Raw genomic sequence first — 22,039 nt, 5'->3', positions numbered from 1 at the left:
TTACTATATTAAAATTTATTAAAATTACTTAAAAAACTTCATCTATCATAATATACCTAAATAACTATATATTATTATTTTGTATATTATATAGAAATATAAATTTATGATTAATTTTCTTAACATCCGCTGTATAAATATTGCTTTGTATAGATATTTTGGTTTAGAAAATAAAAATTATATATTATATTGTCGTTTCACACATGCAGTTATTTTGATACACGAAGACTATTTTATGATTTTAGGTTAAGTCTAAAATGGGTTTTCGAGATTTTAATGGAATTATTAAACAATTTAAACAAATTCTCATTACCCGTACAGTCAACCGTCGGTGTAGGCAATAAAATGCGAGAGTATACTTCTTACGCAAGTTATTCAACCGGTTTATGCGTGCCTGAGTCGTAAAAAATAAAAATATTTTTTTTATATGTATATAGATATGCATTTGTCAGTGATTTCATCTTAGTACTTACAACTTTTCTTCCCTCCGCTGTGCATTTATCTCTTCTAAAAATATTATTTCTTAACATTCGTGTTCAGTTTATGTATACGATGTTAAGGGGTACAATATTTTAAACGACAGCGTAATATTTGAATACAATTTAGAAAGGTCTTTGGAAGTGTCAAAACGTCTTATACGGCCTAGAATGTCGAAATTCCGGTTCCCATGCTTCCCCTATACCCTTCTCTTGGGTAACTTAAATTGGTCTTTGTTTACGGGCTATATAAGACAAAAAAACCGACCAAGAGGAATCGGCATAAAGAATAAGTGTAAGTATATATTCTGTTCGCGATTGTCTACACCGAATTCTCGAAGACAAATAACATTTTTCATGCAATATTTTTTTACCCTTCCTTTCTGAAGTTTGTGCCGACCGATTAAAGCTAGCCTTTTTTATTTCATCGAACAAAAAAATACGACATTATACGATAATATTAAACGTCTCATTTTTTATGACAAGATAAACTTTTATAATAATATCAATATGTTGGTTAATGTTTGAATATTAATTAGAAAAAATAAATAAACTAATACCTCAATGCAAAATATTTATAAGACATTGATTAATTCGACAAACTGTCGAATGTATGTATGTATTTTTTTAACATACAGTGTCGACGATATATTATTATACGAGCAAAATATAGTTTTCCTTTTGTAATTTTCAGTTTTTGAGTGGATGGCTATTTGAGAATTTATGCTGCATTATTGTTATAAAAAGCTTCTTAATTATCTGCTACAATATAAAAAATATAATATTACTCAATAGCTTGTGAAAACTGAAAATGCTAACAAGACACCAAATCTTTGTTAAGGATGATGTCATGTTGAGTTCATATATTTACATTTGATCAATTGAAGTATTTAATAATAAAATAAAATGGAATAATATTTAATTTATTTCTTACTCCTGACCCAAAAATCAAGTTGCCATGACTTGCCACACGTATATGTATGCATCGTATAGTGTTATAGTGGAAAGTTGTATATTTTTTAATCCATTTTAGCTTTATATCTCATTTTATATCTTATTCTCATTATTGTGGTAACATTTTTAATTTTATTACTTTTTGCAATCTTCATAAAATGTATATAAATAGAACACTAATACAGAAATAAAACAATAAAATATCAACGTTAATGACTATTAATAATTGTAATTATACATCATGGAATTCAGCATTTTCGCCTCTTATTTTAATAAAAATTCAATTAGCACCTAAGTTTTATTAGTAGTCAATATTTTAATCTTAATGGTATTATTGAATTGGTTGTAAACTTTTGGCTAACTATTTGGCTCACAATAAATGTATTTTAAAGTTATATTGGTTACCATAATGGTATTAAAATAATTAAGTTTAGCTATATTCTAATGTTAGAAAAAATGAAACTTAAAATCTCCAGTTTGACATTTTAGAAATAATGTTTTTATATAATTTTTAATATTAAGTATATTGTATATAGTATATTCTACATTATATTATGTAATATATTTCTTAAAATAATATAATCTTAATATAAAAGAAAATACCTATAATATTAATTGTAAATTTATTTATTAAACATAAATAAAAAAGTAAATTAATTACTTGATAACATTGTCTTATTTTATGTTTTATATACTATTAAAACAATAATAAAATTATTCCAATCATATTTCTAGGTTTTATTTTCTAAAAATTTAAATTCTTGTGAAGTTTTATTATATTAGTGTTGGTTACAATAATTATTGTATCAGATTTGAACACTATACGTATAAAATGTTATAGACTTATATTTTATTTTTTTTTAATACCAAGTTTTTTGTCAATTACTCTACTTTTTTGAGAACCAATTATTAAATGATATTATTATCTTATAGAACTATATAAATACCAATCCAATGGTCAGTTTTGAATATCCTTAATAATGGGAGCTATTTTGATTGTTTCCGTTTAACTAACCAAAATTACCATAATAAACAAGAATAACTTACATGTATAACCATTATCTATGTACAAACAATTACATTTGTTTATTCAAATATTAGACAACAATAATGTATCGAGCGATGTATATGCGAAATAACCGTCCAACAAGCGTTTTGCATTCGCGCGTTCGCAGTAAAGATAGTTTTAGGAACGTCCGTGGATTCCATGATGCATAATATTATAATACGACGAGAAAATGAAAAATATTGGTATTTATTTTTTTCCCCTCTTCGTGAAGCCGTCTCACAGCGGGGGATTGTTACTTGTTGATTACTAGAATACACGAGCTGCAGGGAATTATGCAGAGGAAACTTAAACCGTGAACGCCAAATGGGCAATAAACCGAATCGATAAATCACAAGCACACACACACACCTGTCGAAATCTTCGTTTGCCATTGGTGATCGCGAGCCGCCACGATGTATTCTCTCTCAATCACTCTCTCCAGTCTCTCCCTATCCCCATCTCTATTCGTAGACGTTAAAAACCAAAACTATTCATAATATTATAATAATCTAATAAACGATAATGAATATACTTATATTATATTATTTCACGGCGAGCTGATGACGAAGACGCTAAAGTATACGTCATACTTTAATCAACTGATTGATATTGCACTCTCTTTATTCTCCGCGTGTTTCTCCACCTGTGTTCATATCAATATACTCAGATGTATGACAACTGTTTTCGGTTAATATTATAATAATATACCTATACTCGTTTGTAAGTTTAATATAATCATTGTATTTAGTTAATATAGTTATTAATTTATTTTAATCTCGTATAACATACAACCCGCGTTTATATTCCTCCTAAAAAAGTTCGTTAAACAAGCGATAGCAATCCAATATCTCGTGTTCAAGCCATTCAACCCCAAGTGGCAAGTGTTATCATTCACTGGCATCCATTAAACCCCATATTCGCCACCCGCGTACAAAAAAAATGAGAAAAAAATGTTTTCTAGAACCAGCCAAATCGTGTTTGTATATCAACACTCATTGAAAATAGGTGAAAGTGTAGCTCGCGAGTGTATGCGGCTGCAGCATGCAGGTTCACCCACAGAGATTTGCAAAATAATAAGAGAAAAAACAACGACGAAGGTGGCGATATCAAAGTGTTGTGGCCACTGCACAGAACTGCCTGGATGCGATGTTTTATTTCCACACCTCACGACTCATACCTATTCTTCTTAATTCTCCAACGCATTCTTTTTATATCGTCGAACTCACTCGAACCACTACATCTCAGTGTACGTCATAACCAACGTGCATACATTATAAATACATACATATATAGTGGCGTAACATAGGAATAGGTACATCGAATGAACGAAAATCATTTTATACTCGTTCTCCGCGTGTATATATAGCCTATTACATTTTACTCGCGTTTAATAAGTGCTTTATAATTATATATTTTTATATATATATATACATACACGTACAGTCGAAGTTCTATTCGTACAACATGCACGCGACCAATAGCGTTCATTATACATTTATAATAATATGTAATATTACCTTCGTCCTTTGTTCCATACACATCGATTCACGAGTGTGTCTATATGATGTACATTAATATCGTTCATGTACTGCATTGTACGCGCCGTATATACCGCTGCAGTTTATAATCGACGACTATTCGAATATCTTTGCGGGCCGTTCTCGAGATCATTATTATATTATATAAAGACGCGTGAGAAATTAAAATGTTTTAGAGCTACAGTTTTGACGCGAGACGTGTATACGGCTATATTATTATCATCGTATATAAAATGACTGACGTGAAACAATCAGACACGCCGTTTGCACCGCGGCGTAATATGGCGCGCAGCACCACGCCGCGCTTGTACCTATATGTAGTCGTGTATTAATTCGTCGGCGTTCTCCCTTTTAAAACGGGGTCGTCTCTTCAACAGCCACACACGCACGCACAGTGCACACACGCACACGCTCATAGTAATTCAGTCGGCACAAGTACTATACCTCTATATAATACTATTATCATTATATATATTATTATTAAGCTACATATGTGTAATATAAGCCGCGCGCGATGACCTTTCGACCGCCGCCGTTTTAATAACCGCCTATATAACATATCCCGCGTGGACGATTCTCATCGGAAAGCAATCAATTATTATTTATTCGACGAATACCACCTATGGCTGGCCATCTATACATATTATATACATTTTCACGATCGTCGGTACGCATATCCACGCGTCACAAACACGCCTATCATACGCACATACACCTCGTATATGTATAAAGGTATACGAGATGCGGACTCATGTCGGACGTTGAATAATTATAACGATAATAGATATACGCATAGGCGCATTTTTTCGGAGGTTAGTACCGTCCAAGGTCTCCGAACCTTCCTCTCCGGCACCCGCGGCCTGTTCGTCGCCGCAGACTGACGATTCTGGTTTATAGGTGGAACTTGCCCGTGGGCGTATATATTTTCTATATAGGTATATTATGCGTATTCGTGCGTGCGATGAGTGTATGTATTTATAATAATATAAATAATAATAAGTGTAATATACGCGTATCTGTGTACGCGCGTACGACTTTGACCACTGCCGCGTGTGATTTACGTACCAAAAACGGCGGCAACAGTTGGTCCTCGACGAAGAGAGGAAACGGTAAAAGCAAAGACTTTGGAAGTTCGGCTGGGCGTTGGGTCGGCGACGTACCTATATAGACGATAAGCGCGCGCTGCCTATATAACAGACCGTGTCGACGAATATATTATTTGGGGGAGGAGTCACGAGCATGCACGCACCGTGTAAAAACCAAAAACCGTTTGGGGGGGGGGGAGGGTAGTTCGATCGGCTAATTACCAGAGCCACCGAAACGCTCTCGACCGAAAGTGCGAATCAGATCGATATCATCGTCGCCGTCGTTGTCCGGGCAAGATATTATTTTGTTTTCGAACGGCGGCCCGCGGACAACTATGCACATAGACACATGCACGATAATAATATAATATGTAAAAGTTTTTTTAATTGGATTCTGGTTTGTATTTTTCTCTTCTTCTCCTCGACCAAGGTTATCGATGGTATCGCCGGCACCGGATTCCGCCGACCGGAGCTGTAATATCACCGCAGTACGACATATTAATATACATAATATATACCCCTATATGAGCCGCCCGAGAGTATATAATAATAATATGTATATCGGCTCATCGCGATCGTCTACATATATATATATATATATATATATATATATATATAAATAATACTAATAATACGATTATAATATTATATTCAATACGTATATTTGCAGATTCGTATTTGTATATAATATTATAATGCACGTAAGAATTACATCATCCACCGTCGTTCATTCCACGCAGGCACGACGTAATATAATATATGTATATGATGAAGGATGGAAATTATGAAAAAAATAAGACGAGAAACTTGTGATGTTTTTTTTGTCACTCTTGACGTCAGATTCTTTCTTTCGCATAAATCTTTTTTTGCGTGTTGTATCCACCGTTGGACTAGCGTGTATATGCGTATGCATAAATGTATAATGTACCTATATGATATACAATATATGTAGCCATGAAGAATATGTATTTAATTCGTGGATAGTGGGCTGTATATTTCGATTTAATAATTATAATTTATTATTATCAAATACATTTTATTGTTTTTATTTATAATTAATAACACTTAATTAATATCGGCTCATAGCGACATTACGATTCACGGACGTTGAACGACAACTTTCGACCGTTGCAGACGACGACTAACTGTTAATACAAAATTACAAATTTATAAATATTAATTATTGTATCGCTACGATCGACGATATCTTATCTTAACACACTGATATGGACAACTGATCATTATTTTGACTCAGCGGAGTACTAAATATTATACATAGAGACGCTACAAATATACATAGGTGGTATATATTTATGTGTAGTATAGTTGCTATTACTGCTGCATCGTGTACCGGGTGTCCATGCGCGACGGTACATTATAATAATAATATATTTAGATATACTGATATACATAATATTATATATTGAAATCGAAGACTGTGAAAAAAGAGAGAAATAATCCGGCAGGTCGTACATCACGACCACTGCGCGGCAACCGTCGAAAATTAGTGGGTACCTATAACGCGATTACTCGCGAGTTTCTTATTTTTTTTTCTCATTTTTGTATACAATTTTTCCGCCACCCGTCGTTCACATAATATTATGTACTTATGGGCTTGAGCGAGTACGACCGTTGCTCCTGCAGCATATGCGCCTCTCTAAGCATAATACATATAACATACAAGCGTGTGCAGCGGTGTGTTTTCGGGGCACACACACACCACTCATTACATAAATTGTTATAATATATTATTATGTGTGTTGGTCCGTCCTCCGTCACTCGTAGTATAATATGTAGGTATTGTGTGCACGAGGCACCGCGGTAAATACTGAAGTCGAGGTGTTCGACTTGGTCGCCACCGTGGCGGCGGTGTAAAAACGTTCTCGTCGGAATGCGCCGGACCAGTTTCCCCGCGCTGCTGCTGTAGGTACTGCTCGGGCGACGACGATCACGGTCGAGTTGTATACGCCAAAGCGAGTCGTCCGGAGAAACAAACACAATGCTACATTACGCGCGCGCACAAACGACAAACGCACAAATATACGATATTATTGGTACAATGTATATTCACATAATGATAATAATATATTTGTATCTATATGTGTGGCATGAAATACGGCGCGTATGCAAAATAACCTCGCGCGATATAATACCGACGACGCATGTACGTATAATAATAATATATATTGTTATGCGCGCGCGAGTGCAACGGATGCATCACGTACAGTCGGATCTCCGCGCCGTGTGTCGTTTAATTGGCGACTGTGTGGGCGGGGCGCGCTCGCGCGAGATCGTCTAGATATTATATATACATTATAATATAACGTGTATATGTATATATTTACACGCGTATTTATACGTGTATAATATGTATGTGTATACAATAAGTACCTATACACAGAGAGAGTGAGATAGACAGAGAGAGAGAGATAGGGATGGAGAGTAAACGCGATCACGACAATCGTGGGCACTTCCATTGTCTTCGCGATACACGCTGGAGCACAGGGTTTGTTTTCCCGCCCGTTTATATTATATATCTCTGACCGGCCCATAAATCTTAACACCGCTTGTGCGCTTTACATACCCATATATACAAGCGTATTATAATAACTATAATATATATAACGTATAAGACGATCGCATAATATTATTATGTGCAGCCGTATTATAATAGTAACATATATAGGTACGATATTTCCAGCCCACTATTGTTATAAGTGGTGCGCCGCTCGCTCTCTCTTCCTCGCTCCAAGGACACCAGACGACGCACTGATAGCGCGTATCACGGGCGCGTTCGCAGCTTTAATAATAATAATAATATAATTTTCATATCTCGTCCACTACCCCACTACGACGTTTTCGTATATTAACTATATTTGTGTGCGTTTGTGTATAATTGCAAAGTACGCCGTTGTTTTAAGTGCAGACATAATATTTTGTTATTTGTGTTAATACATCATTATCTATAGTATGTGCATTATAATATTATTTATCAAATCCGTGTAAATCGTGTGCGCCATTAAAACTCATGTCGGACACGAATACCAGTTTATTGTTTGAAATCCATTAAAAACCCGACTGGTGACCGCTGTACCTACTCGTGTCTACATAATATATTATTATATTATATATACACGCTATACGAAGATGAGTTCATTAAAAAACAGAAACACCACTGTCACCTGATCTCCAGACAGATACATGTATAATTCCGACCCCAGAAATACTAGATGTTACTATATTATGGTCATTGCTGTTGGTCATTGTATATACTGCACACCAAAATATCAAATCGAAAACGTGCTTGCTCCTCTGACAAATATTCCGTCCAGTTTTTAATGTTTTTATACAACCTAAATATAGTGAACAAGGTATAACAGTGCCGTAGGTACTTGACAACGGTGTAGCCTGTTCTACTAGAATATTATTACTTTATTCAACAAAATATTGCCTAAACTTGTGTACCGTGTTTTGACATCACTGGTAAAAAAATATAAAAACGAACACACGCGTTATTTTATTTTAAAACTGTTACTTACGTAGGTAGTGTTTATATTATTATAATATATATATACAGCGCTGCAATATCATAGCCGCCCACGACAATAAGACTAGAAAAAGAAACCAAACCGAAAATTAGATTTACATAAAATTTCGATTTCTCAATCGCGCGAAGGATCCCAAGTATACCTATCTTCGACGAGCACACGCTGCAGTGACTATATAGATCCGAAAATGTTTACGTGATTGTAATAATGCCTACAGGCAGCTCACACGTGTATTATCATTTGGCTCAATATATAAATATTATATAAATGTACAGGCCGTGCAGGTTCAACGATTGGTGTAACATTTTTGAATAGTATATTATACGTATTACAGTCATCAGAGGATGAAAATACGTGTACGGAAAAAAACGCGTGTGGCGAGTGTCGTGAGCGAGCAATCGTGTCGAATGTTAAGGTATAGTGTGTGTCAGACTAATGAGTGGTTCGAAGATGACGAGGACTTGCGGAGAAGGACAAGAAATATGTGTTCAAGAGGAGAAGAAGAATATATGTATAAAGACACAGGCAGCGGTTAACTTCTATAGTAATAATAATAATAATATACTATAATGTATGGCCGTCTGACTAATTATTGCCGTGCACCGGCAATCGAATGTATATAATATATACTACGAGTTCGCCGCGAAAACTATAAAAAAAAAATCAGCCGGCGGCGGACATTATCCCGAGGCGAAACCCATCTGCCACCGCTACATTCGAAAACGGTCGCTCGTGGTACCTAAACGTTTTCCTACCCATCAGGTCATATATGTATTAAATTATTTTTCATGTATATACCTATATTTCATTTCGTTCCGCGGTCATTCTTATTGGCGTGTACAAAACGATTAATAGTAAATGCCGAAAAAAATCCGTTCGCCAAAAAAACCGCCCCCCGTCTACCCATGCACATAATTTATTACATGTTAAGCGTCCGCGACGTATAATAGTTTATCGATAATAATAACCACGATACTCTTTATTACCCTTAGTGCCGCAACCGCCACTTTAAACGTCGTTTACCGCCGTCAATTTGGTTCCCAAAATATGTTTTATTCCCCTCTGCCATCGCCGAACATTGTCCCAAAGGTAGTAATTATCGCGTCGACTGTTGGACGTGTAAATATTGTTACTGAAGCCGCCGTTACAGCATCAGTCGATATTGGCGGCGGTAGGAGCAGTGGCGTAGCCAGAATTTTCACAAGGGGCCAAACAAAAATTAAATAAATAATGTTCAAATAACAGTGTTCTTAATTTTCCATATATTTGGAAAATATTGATGACAATGACACGCTCGTCAATCTACGGTGTTTTAATAAATAATAAATATAACATTTTTTTTAAATTTTAACACCCAACCGGTACATAGCCAAAATTAATAATTTTACGATTATTTTTTTTATATTGTATGATATTATATGATACGGCCCATGGGGGGCATGGCCCCTGTAACCCCTCCCTGGCTACACCACTGGCGGTAGGCCTAAAATTAACGCGTTCGAATCACCTCCTGCAGTGGTGAACCCATGTCATTTTTATTAATATATAATTTCGGGCGTCCTCCTCCTCATCTTATAATATATTACGAGTATAAAGCAGCTAAAAAGTATACAGGCTGCGCATATACACATTTTCGTTTACGTACCTGCAGTATATTATGCACATTAAGCAGGTATATATATATTATGTTGTATACAATAGGGTATATAGATAGTAATATTATATTATATAGGTAAAAGGGTACAAAAAATTTACGACCCGTTTTGAAAAAATTAAAATCGTTTGTATGTAGGTATATATTATAAATATAAGAATAATATTTTATTGTTTTCTCTTTGGCCAGAAATAAGAACCAACGTCACTCCCCTCCTCTACCACCTTCAGGAGGTATTACTGACGTACTATGTCGCCACCGTCAAGGCGGCGGAGCTGGTCGGACGTGTTTTCTAGAAGAAAAACGAAAAAACTTAAAAACCTTAAACCATACGACCGCCGCGTCGAGCATTAAATTATGTATTCCATTTCTGTTATATCTTCTGCAGCGTTGGTCCCAAACACGGTTATTTACTGAGTAAGTAACCGTTGTCACTAGCCTGTTACAGCTAGTACGTATAACCTATATACTAAGTAGTATATACCTGCAGCAACGTCTGAAATCTAAATTTTCGTTTCATCTGATATGTTGCGTTGATACTAAACTATTAAAAAAATCAAAGAATTCTTGATAAATATCTATATAGTATTCTATATTCTATATGTATCTTAGTCACGATATTTCGACAATTACATTGCATTTTTATGTTTTATCTCGTATTTAATGTATAGATTCGGCGAAATAATATCGGTTGATTCGTTGATTATACATTTTAAACATGTTTATATGATATTATGAACACACCTATTGATTGCAGATTGCACGTTTTCTCTTTTAATAACATCACGCACGTATTGTCACATGCACTTAAGCTACAAGACATCGACTCTTGTATCGTGTGGACAACGGTTTGTGCACCCATAAGAAAAACAATTTTTTTCATCTATACGTATAATACTTTCATATAGCAATGCGTACACGCTACAAAACATAATCAATGGAATATATGCAGGATGTAATAAAATAACATTTTAAATATGTCATTATTCATAACATGTAATTTAAAAGTCGTAATAGTGTTTGGTCTTATACTCTTATTATCGATTAACATATAATAATATTAGTGTGTATGGTCGTGTGGGTGGGTTTTTGTTGACATATTTTATTGAATTCCTACGCTAAATTTCCCGTGTGAAACTGTGCACTGCAGTAGACAAATTTAATCACGTAATATTTATAAACAATTTTAGTTGTTAAAAATCATTTATCTATTAAAACATATTATAGGTACCTATAATTATATAGATAATATACATATATATTTAAATAAAATTAACTGCATTGGCTTATCATTATAGTCTAATCAAATAAAGTTACACAATATGTGGTATGTTTCTTAATGTGATAATAAACCATAAATTATACGTATTTTGTTTTTCATAATTCGATGTAGGTACATTGCAAAATGTGATTTCTTGGTTTTTATAAGTATATTATGTTTAAAATAAATTTTACGATGACGGGTTACTGCGTGTTAAACACAACACACAGACATTCTGCGATGGTAATCAATTTGAATAATGTTGGTAATTTATTACAAACTTAGCCGGAGCCATTAAATATATATAATATTATACATTATGCTTTTAAGAGCTAACTTCTGTTAGCACTCGTGAGCTCATTATAGACTATACATTTTTTATGATTATTAGGAAATTCGTTTTTATATCAATTAAATAATGTATAATATTATTAAACAACCAAAGCCTTAGTGAGCACGTATAATAAAAAGATTAATATGTATATAACATAAAATAGAATGAGTGGAGTGTTCTATTTTATAATAATAATATATAAAGTCTACTGGAGTAGTTTTATGCCGTCGATAGCATGTACAGCATGTTTTCCACTACTATATACGAACTCCCGTATACCAAGGCCGGCAAGAATTTCAAGACTATATGATACAGCTGATGTCAATATCTAGCAATATTTCTGGCGCCATATATACTGTCCATTTTGATAAACGCGGTCGCATTTGCAGCGATTATTACATACTTACATATATTAAATTAGTTTGGAGGTTGGGTAAGGGTTGATGGAGGAAGAGGCGAAGTATTTCGATATTTTGTAACAACAACTATTATTATACATGTAATTTAGTTGTTTAACTGCTGTGACAAATATTCAAATCATTATTTAGGAATTCGCCGATTAAAAGCCATTTATATTGGTTTCGTTCAATGCGAACGTTAATTAACACTTTTTAACGGCGCCGTTTTTAAACATATGTGCTTACGCAATCCCATGTAATTTTACGCACTTATAATAAATAATCGGAAAATCTGACGACTGCACGTTTGCGCACACAACACGACTGTTGTAATGTGACTAATGTACAGCATAATAACTGCAATGATAACGAGCAGAGCGTTAGTCGACGAATAATAATAATATTATGTAGTATACACAATATGATCGTACGTGTGTGCCAACGAATGTTGTCAGTGCGCCACCGTTAAAGTTATACATTTTTGAAAAGAATTAAGTTGAAATATACTTCGAGGAACTTCTATTATAAAATCTATGATTTTTTTTTTTTTATGATTATTTAAATAAACCAACGGCTACAATGGCCATTATAGATGATGAGATACTATGATTTAAGGTACGTTATTATAGGTAGGTTTTTTGATTTAATTATTAAACGTAGGTATGATATATTATAACATGTGGTGTTATAATATTGTTCGATTGTAACACAGACACGAAATATGAAGCATATTAGTCATGGATTGTTTAGTATTACGTATAGACAAATTGTAAATATAGGTACATATAGGTATATATAGTATACATTTGAGTCGTTAATATTATAATATAGTTTTAGAAAATCTATCTAAACATAAACTGTTGCGATTTCGTTTTTATAAATGTTTTTCTCAGTTGAAAACGGTCCCCGAAAATAATTGCCATTACGAATAGTTACGCCGAATTTAGCATACTTAATAAGTAGGCAATAACAACATTATAATAATATAATATAATATACAAGACAACGGTGCAGAACTCGGTTGCGCGTAGGTATAATATAAACATAATATCTACACACAATAATATTATTATCATGCTCATTACCTACTCTGCCGTGCGGTGAAAATTCTTCGCCTTTGACAATTTGACAATATCTCATTATAAAAATGTATCCTTATTGCTCGCGGCAATAACGATATATTATATTCGTACAATTGATCGTCGCTGTGCGCGCGCATCATTGTTTTTCCTCCCCCGACCCCTCGAAGCACACACACACACACACATACATATAGGTATATTTATTATATATCGTTATATATAATACGCGTACGTGGAACGTAATTGGTTTTTGTGATTTTTCTCTGCAGACCCAGCTCTCGGTCAAACGTGCATGTAGGTATATACGATAATAATATTTATCGAAGTGGCATGATATAATAATAATTCGTCACGTTGAAAAATTTAATTACGACCCTCCGACGGTGGATTCTCCTGCGATGGTTGTTGGCCGAAACTAAATATATATATATATATATATATATATATATATTATATGTGTGTGTGTGTGTGGTGTCTATACTTATTATACCTACATATACGGTGCACATACGGCAAATAGTACCTGCTGTGGCCATATATTGTTATTAATATAATATGTATACATATATTCGTCATTGCGTTATCGGGCGGCGGCGTGGCGCACTGGCACAGCGGGATCAACGTCAGCGCCCCCGGGGGACGAGCACTGCGTAGAGACGCCCGCGGAATGTCTGCTGCTATAGTTTTGTATTGTGTTTTCTAATGCCACGATATTATTTTTATTAGTATAGTGTATACAAAATGTATTTTGTTTTATTCGGGGTTGTAACAGAAAGAAACAATAAGCAACACGTTACGCTGAGTTTTTTTTTTTTTTTTTTAATGTGTACACAACAAATATTATAACAAAATAATATGCAAAATCGGCAAACTCCGCAGTCAGTGTTTATGATCCTATGACATTATACACATATACTCTCTCGAGCGGTCGGTGGTGAAAAAAAAAATAATAATAATAAATAACTCGCTTATGCGTGATATAATATTAAAACATATACGTTGGTCACGTCTCAAACAATGGCCTACATTTGTGTTCGCGCTGAATACATTTTTTCCCCCGTCGCGTCCGTCGACGGAAGAAATTAAAATAACAAACTCTATACAGAATATGTGTGTGTGATGTTTTTTTTTTCTTTTACAGAACCGATAAGGCGCCTGTGGCTCAGTCCGAACCGACAGAGCACCGCATTGCACGCGACATTAGCGCCTGCCGACCTCAGCTTTATTTTGTTTATAACCAGTAGGCACAGAAACCGCAGGGACGAGCGTCGTGGAAAAAATAAAAACCGTGAACTCTCCGACGGCCGCGTTAACTCGTTCGTGTATGACGTATCACCATATATTGGTCGTACACTATTCTCATAACAGGCACAATAGATATCGTTTTTTTTTTTCGTCCGTCGTGTCGCAGTGATGGTGTGATAATAGTACGACGCGTAATGGTCCTCCGATTGTTTTGAGAAATAAAATCCAAACAGAACGGCACAATACAGTCTCCCGTTACGAATCGTATTATCTCGTATAGACTTTGCGATGACCATGTCGTGCGACGAGCGATGCGCCTGTGTAACCACAGTCCGTGCACTGTGATAACATGTTATCATGAATGCGGTTTTCCCGTTCGTTTTCCTCCGGCGACTATGGCGGTGCAGGCTGTTGCTAGTTGCCGTCCTGGTGTTCCACGCGGCCACGGCCACTGCGGCCGGTGTCGAGAAAACGTCAGAGTTCGTCAAAGGAAAAAGTAAGTGTTATCTTCCGATCGCCGTTGTGTGTTACACAATTACACCTTTAACATTATGCTTAACGCTTTTGCTACTTATTTTTAGAATTTGCTTATTGCCCACCTTTTCCCAGCACGCAAAGAGTTGCAAAGAGATATTTACCTCCCTCAATGTACCCAATTGTTATTACTTATTTCTGATAACCCTAAATGTACTTTACTTATTAATTATAAATATTTTTATCGTGTGTTATTTATTCGTTTTTCGTGATCATTAGTAAAATTACATCAATTGATGATTATTTGCTCAGAGCAGTAAATATAATATAATATATTATACTATAAACGTTAAAAATTAAATTTGTGGTTATGAATGACGATCGGCGTACATAAGCAGTGAAAATAATCGTTTTTATATAAAACATAATTAGATTTAAATGTATAATATTTATATTTTAATTTACTGGTCAATATATTTTAGTGATGCGTATTATTTAATAGGTACCTATCTATAATTATTGTAAAATAATACAAGAAACATCTTATCTTATCTTATAGGTTACAACTAACGTCTGTACTCTATAAAAACACTTAATTTGTTTTTGTCTGTTGTTCTATATAGTAATAAGTAATAACTAATAGTATCTTAGAATATTATTTTGTTAATTTAATTACCTACACGTATGTATAGAGTGAATAAAAGAAAATTGCATAGTATATCACTATGATAGTGGCAATGGCGATAGAATTTACAAATAGTTTCCTTGTATAAATATCTTCTGGAGTGTGCAATTAAGCAATCTCAAAATAATTATAAATTTATCGTACAATAATTGAAGTACCTACCATTAGGTAGTAATAATTAGAGTTATTTGTTTTTTGTTATTTTTAAAATAACTCATTTTAAATCATCTATATTGTGTAGTATAATATGTCTCCCAATCTGAGGTCTCATACAACATGTAGGTATCATACCAGATATTTTACTAAAAATAGATAACCTCAATTTTATTTCTTTATACATCTTTACAATTCTAAGTTTTCCGAATTTCGTTTAATTTTAGAGGCACAAAAGTATGTTTATTATTTTGTTTTTATAAAAGTCTTCAATTAATTGAATCATTTAATTTTATGCATATTGTATGTCCTTCAAATGGTTCTTTACAGAAAGCTAAAAGTTTGTTTTTGGTAAAAATTAGTTCAATCCACCTTATGACTATAATAGGAAAAAAAATACTTATAGCAATAGGTATAAATATGATTTAATATATAATACCCTTTATTATAATGCCTAAATTAAGACCTTATTAGACTGCAGCCTCTACTCAAAATCGTTTTTATTATACAATGACTTAGTATTGAATTCAAATTTAACACACCCATTTTAGAGAATTACCTCAATAATATTACTCAATGATATTTGACACCTTTTATACAGCGGGCGATTTCCTTGATACTTTTTTTTTAAATAAAATTCGTTGTTTCCTAACTTATTATCACCGTAGCGTAATTATTTTGTAGCATTACGTTAATCTGGAATCAGGGGATGTCATTTTTTAACATTTATATTAACCATCATGCCTTTCTTTTGCTGTATCAAATTTTGAATCTATTTAGTTATGTGAGTTATGTCTAATGTCTGTAAACCATAAACATAAACAGTGACAATAATGAATATAATGACATTGATATAAACCATAATATAGTTATTCCGACTAATTTCACGTCTGTCGAGCCTGAGGAGTACTCGTGTACCTTTAGTCTCGTGACGGCGCGTTGCTGCTGATAAGTTCGCACAAAATTGCGTGTTTAGCTGACTCTCAGCAAAGTCGTACATTATTGTGTAGGCTTATCGTATATATGTACATGTTTTTATTATTATATGAAATACGTGTTACCAAACGCCCGCGAAACGTGTCGAACGCAATCTCGGAGGTCGTGAATATGACAGCAGTTTTAATTTCAACGTCTCTCGTGTGATGTGTATGTGAGTACTTAGTACCTATATTATGGTAGAGAAAAAATGTACATGTGATAAAATGCTGGTTAGGATTATTTTATGGTGTGGTCGTCATAATATTATAACTTATGTTAGCTGTAAGATAGTATTATACCTAAATTTATATGGAATTCGTAAACCTTTAAAATACAGACAGTATATATTTGGTTCGCCGTAGTGCAGCAAAACCGAGCAGCGGAGCAATTTATTTTTGTTTTTTTTCCGTTGGTTAAAACATATTTTTGTCTTACTCTCGTAACAAATAATATGATGAATTTATTTAGTGATTTCCAAACAATCGTGTCATCGCCATTATATTACTCTGTATCCATTATAGGTACCTACATTGAACCATTTTGGTATTCGTATTCAAATCGGCAATCGCCCAATATATACATACAGAGTGATTCTTTTATTGAAAATCAAAGAATACCTTAGGAATATGGGTGCAACTAGGACCAAATTTTTAGAGAACGTATAGTCTTCATACTTTTCTTTATTAATCTCTATGAAAAATCCCGTGCAATTGACAATAGGGACTACATCTAATCTATCTATAGTATATGAATTAGTGTACCTACTAAGTTTGCATATTTGTAATTATCTTAAAATAAATATAAATTTACATTGTAATATCTATAATATAATAATATAATACTGTATTATATAGGTAACATATTTATATTTTATTTTATTTTAGCCAACAAATTTTAATTTTAATTAATAAAATTTACTGACTTTTAAATGATATATTTACAATATAATTATCATTCTTTATTAAATTGATAACATCTCTTTTAATATAAAAGATAAATAATAACAAAATTTGAGAAACAGTTTTGCGCATACTCATTTAATTGTTTGCCTCGTTAAAAAAAGTTCATGATTTATTATTTAATATAAATGTTGTTATTTTTTGAGGGGGATGAAGTACATTAATGCATTATCCTAAGATAATACCTGATTCAAAATGTATATAAGAATCACTCTGTATAGTAGTAAATAATGCTCGCAACAAACTATGCCTACAAATAGACTGTATTCTCAATAGAATCTATTATAAATACATATTATATACTTATATAAAAATTGGTGGGATGTGAGTGATACTCGACAATTGTTTGCAATTTTGAATAAAGGTTTATAGGTATTTATATGTATATAATTGTACACACCATTGTATACTGCACCATGTTCGGAACGTTTTTTTTTTTTTTATGTCCAACCATATAGTGTGCCAGTGTGCGATTTCTGAACCACTCACCGATCTCTCGTGCGTATGTGTCCTGTAAAGGGGGCTTTGGGCCGTCTCGACTCTCGAGTCACATCGTGTATGCAAACATATTTTAATATCGAATATTATTAACAGTAACAATAATAACGATGAATAAAATATAATTATTTCGGACATGACTTCGGACTTTAGTATAAAGGAAGAACGGGTTTGCTAATGTGTGCGTATCAGATATTGAATTATATAAATGAAAATGTAAAAAAAAATTCACGCTTGACCGAGCGGACAATCCGGGACCGCCGTCAAGAATATAAGAACAGCTTGTTACCCGGTTGGCACACGCGTCCGTTCGCGTTTGACGGGCCACTTCACAGCCAGCACGTTGTATAATATTATACATAAATCCTTCGAAATGTTGAAAATTAATTAAATATAAACTTTTTCCGAGTTCTATGAATGTGTTTGTGCTATGATGACCATTTATTTCGATTTGTCTGCCTACTCGAGTTGTATTTTGAAAAAATGTAAAAAAAAAACTTCTGATTAATTCCCCAGACTGGTTTTCATATTAAATTTTTGAATTATTTCCCGAGAGGCTTACAATCGTTAGAAATGTACGAGTGACAGTCATTAATAATATTTTAATATTTATTACAAAAATATGTACAGGTGCATATAACGAACCGCGTGAATCATCGCGTACAGTATTAATATTTTAAGTCGTACAGGATCATTTTTCTGCAAATATTTTCTCAGCGCGTATTAACAACCTTGTAATCTATTTAGCTGTTGTTGTAACGTGCCTGCAATGTAAATATTATATATGTATTGATATAAGAAACCTTATTAGTTATAATATAATAATATACATCTAATAACATTTATAATTTATATATATATATATATTATTTATATTATGCACATCATGCACAAGTACATAATTGTTTCATTCATTTCATACAATCATTATTTCAATATCATAACACGGGGAAAACGTATCTATGTGTAATATGTAGTTACGTTCATAATGTACCTGCACATTATATTTTTAGTATTATAGTTAAATATGATAATACGCAGAGAGACGGACTTACTACAGCTAAGTATATTTCAGCGTGGAGTTTAAACTCCACCACCTGCAGCAATGTGTTGTGAATATATTATATCATTCTATAGGTAAAGCTATATTTTTTTATACCTATGTTGTCCGAGACTATGTTATAGTATTACTATTTACTACCCTATGTATATAATTATGTCGGGGTTGTCGTTTCCTCCGGCATCAAATGCATTGTTATTATGTAGGTATATAGGTACCTACATTTTTTTACCCTATAATAATATATCAATAACCGTATTTGAATAATTATGTATTTTTTTTTTTTTTTGTCGTGGTTAATTTAATTTATGTATATCATCTTAAATCATGTAACCACGAATTATATACCCCGCACGGCTCAAAAATCGTTGCTCTCTAGTCTCTATATATACATTGTATATAAGACAACAGATATCGTCTTGAATCGACGTTATACACGTATATAATTCGAGTACATACAATATCATAATATTATATTAATCGTTCCGTACGTGTCAGAAATCAAAATCGTATAATTACACCTCGAGGGTTAGTTCGTTTTCAAGCCCATATACATGTATACGCGTTACATGTTGACGCGGTGGCGGTTCTCACGAACACCGCCGACGATACGGTGCTCGTATTTTAGCGTCCAGTCGTTCTATTATTACGATATATTATAATACAATCGTTGTTATAATTTTTATCAAAAAATCTCGCCGTTGGGGTGGTGGATATTGTGGTAGCTATGACGATGATCGAGGAGAGGGCACTCGAGGGCTCGTTCGGCTCTTCATATCCTTCGAGCGTAGACAACTGCGTGTCCTTGCTCTTGCAAACTAAACGGGAGTCTACGATATACATAATATTACTGCGTAATGGTCCTTGCTCCATGCGTAGAACAAAAACAAAAATATAAAAATTTGAGAGTGCGAGAAAGAGATGGAAAGAAAAAACGAATAGAATGTAAAAAACCGTACTCGTATACACACACACATATATATGTATAATTATTATACACAAAGCCTCCGGGGACGATGACTGGGCACATACCTATCCACTCGAAGCGTACCGAATACCATGTACCACATATCGTACGCATTATTATTATTAATATTATTATTATTGTACTCGGCGACGGCCGGTTTTAAGTCTGTGCGCCCGCGTGTTGTATTGTGCTTATGTGTGTGTGTGTGTGTGTGTGCACCGGTGGCCCCCGGCTTGGTCGGGGCTCACCGCCGCGTGTGTGCTGCAGGTGGTTCTAGTGTATTATATTTTTATGTCTTATATTATTTCTCTCGTCGTGTTGCGTACAGGTAGGGATAACATGATACAGCCCGGTGGTACAGACTCGCGTGTGATCAAGTCGTGTGCGTATGGATATATAATGTGCAGTAGGTTTAATAATATTATATTATATTTTTATCCTGTAAACGCGTTGTTGTTTCTCGTCGGACTAAAATATTATTATACCTTATCAGATATAATGTATAAAAATAATATAAAAACATTATACCAAATATTATAATTTATAATTATTCGTCGTCGCTGTAATGACTGATAAAAACCGGTCGGACGGACTGCAAGCGTGGAGACGGACGAAACTGCGGTTCTTGAGGCCGAAAACGATCGTTATCGCGACCGGCGGATCGCTCACAACCACCCCTCGACCCGCAGCATACAGCTGCTGCTAAGACCCGATCAGTGCAATACACCGGTCGCATATCGCGTTCTGCACTCGCACTCGTTTCCAAATCTCTTTTATCATACGTGTTTTGAACAAAGTACCTATACAAATTTCGTGTATTTTTTGGTAAGCCAATTCGGTGATGGTATATATTCACGAAATAATCGTGTATTTATGTGTAAAAATATCATAATTACTGTTGGCCTTGATCGACCCGCGCATTTTTGTCAACAGTCACGTTGAGAGTAGTTGAGAGATGGCATTGGTTCGAATCTGCGTTTTACCTATGTGTACCGCACAATATTATATAAGATTATAATGTATATTTTTTATCAATGCATATATTTTTACATGCCTATTACACGTTGATAATATTGTATAATATAAGTATACGTGCAATCGTAAATGTGCGATGACGGTAAACTATATATGTTTCCGAGAACAGGCCGAGTATTATAATATGTAGGTACTTACTGTTATAGCATTATTATTAATATAATGTTTTTTAAGTATGGTTCTTCGTTTAAATCTGGACGAAAGCGAAGTGAATGATTTTTTTTAATAGGTTGATTTCACATAAAGGACCTATTACTCATCGCTTACGCTTACCTATCGTTTTAATTGAAATTTTCCATTTATTGTTTATTCTCAAACGGCTCAAACTTAATCTTTTAGAAATTAATTTCAAAAAAGTCAAACACATTCTATTATCTCACTTAAGGCCGTTCTTACAATGTCCGGTTAAGTGTCGGTTAAGACTAACCGGTAGAATTCTATCGGTTAACTCATGATAAATTCTTCCGGTTAGTGTAATCAGGCACTAACCGAGCATTGTAAGAATGGCCCTTAGTAGATATCCAAGGAGACCAATACTAATTGTCTAAACATGTCTCCATACGAATCAGTTTATTTTGACGATTTTCATAACCCTGCTGGGTTTATA

The 22,039-nt window shown here is 33.9% G+C and overlaps 1 protein-coding gene across 4 annotated transcripts in view; it reads left to right on the top strand.

Moving 5' to 3' along the window:
* The window catches only part of Egfr (epidermal growth factor receptor), an 82,874-nt gene that overhangs the window by 50,600 nt on the left and 10,235 nt on the right, over positions 1–22,039 (top strand). For 2 of the 4 annotated variants that reach the window (XM_015509360.2, XM_015509357.2), the window contains exon 2: positions 14,520–15,119. The exons of 1 other annotated variant lie outside the window; for it this stretch is intronic. In XM_015509360.2, the coding sequence (XP_015364846.2) occupies positions 14,981–15,119 (139 nt within the window). In that variant the 5' untranslated portion in view covers positions 14,520–14,980. Of the gene's footprint in view, positions 1–12,765; positions 12,912–14,519; positions 15,120–22,039 lie in introns of those variants that run through there. One more of the 4 variants, XM_015509359.2, reaches the window with a different exon arrangement.

The sequence above is a fragment of the Diuraphis noxia genome, unplaced genomic scaffold, assembly GCF_037042655.1.
Source record: "Diuraphis noxia isolate RWA-SAM2 unplaced genomic scaffold, SU_Dnox_SAM2 contig0002, whole genome shotgun sequence".
NCBI lineage: Eukaryota > Metazoa > Arthropoda > Insecta > Hemiptera > Aphididae > Diuraphis > Diuraphis noxia.
The sequence above is the reverse complement of the archived record's forward strand: the minus strand, read 5'-3'. Positions and strand labels throughout refer to the sequence as shown.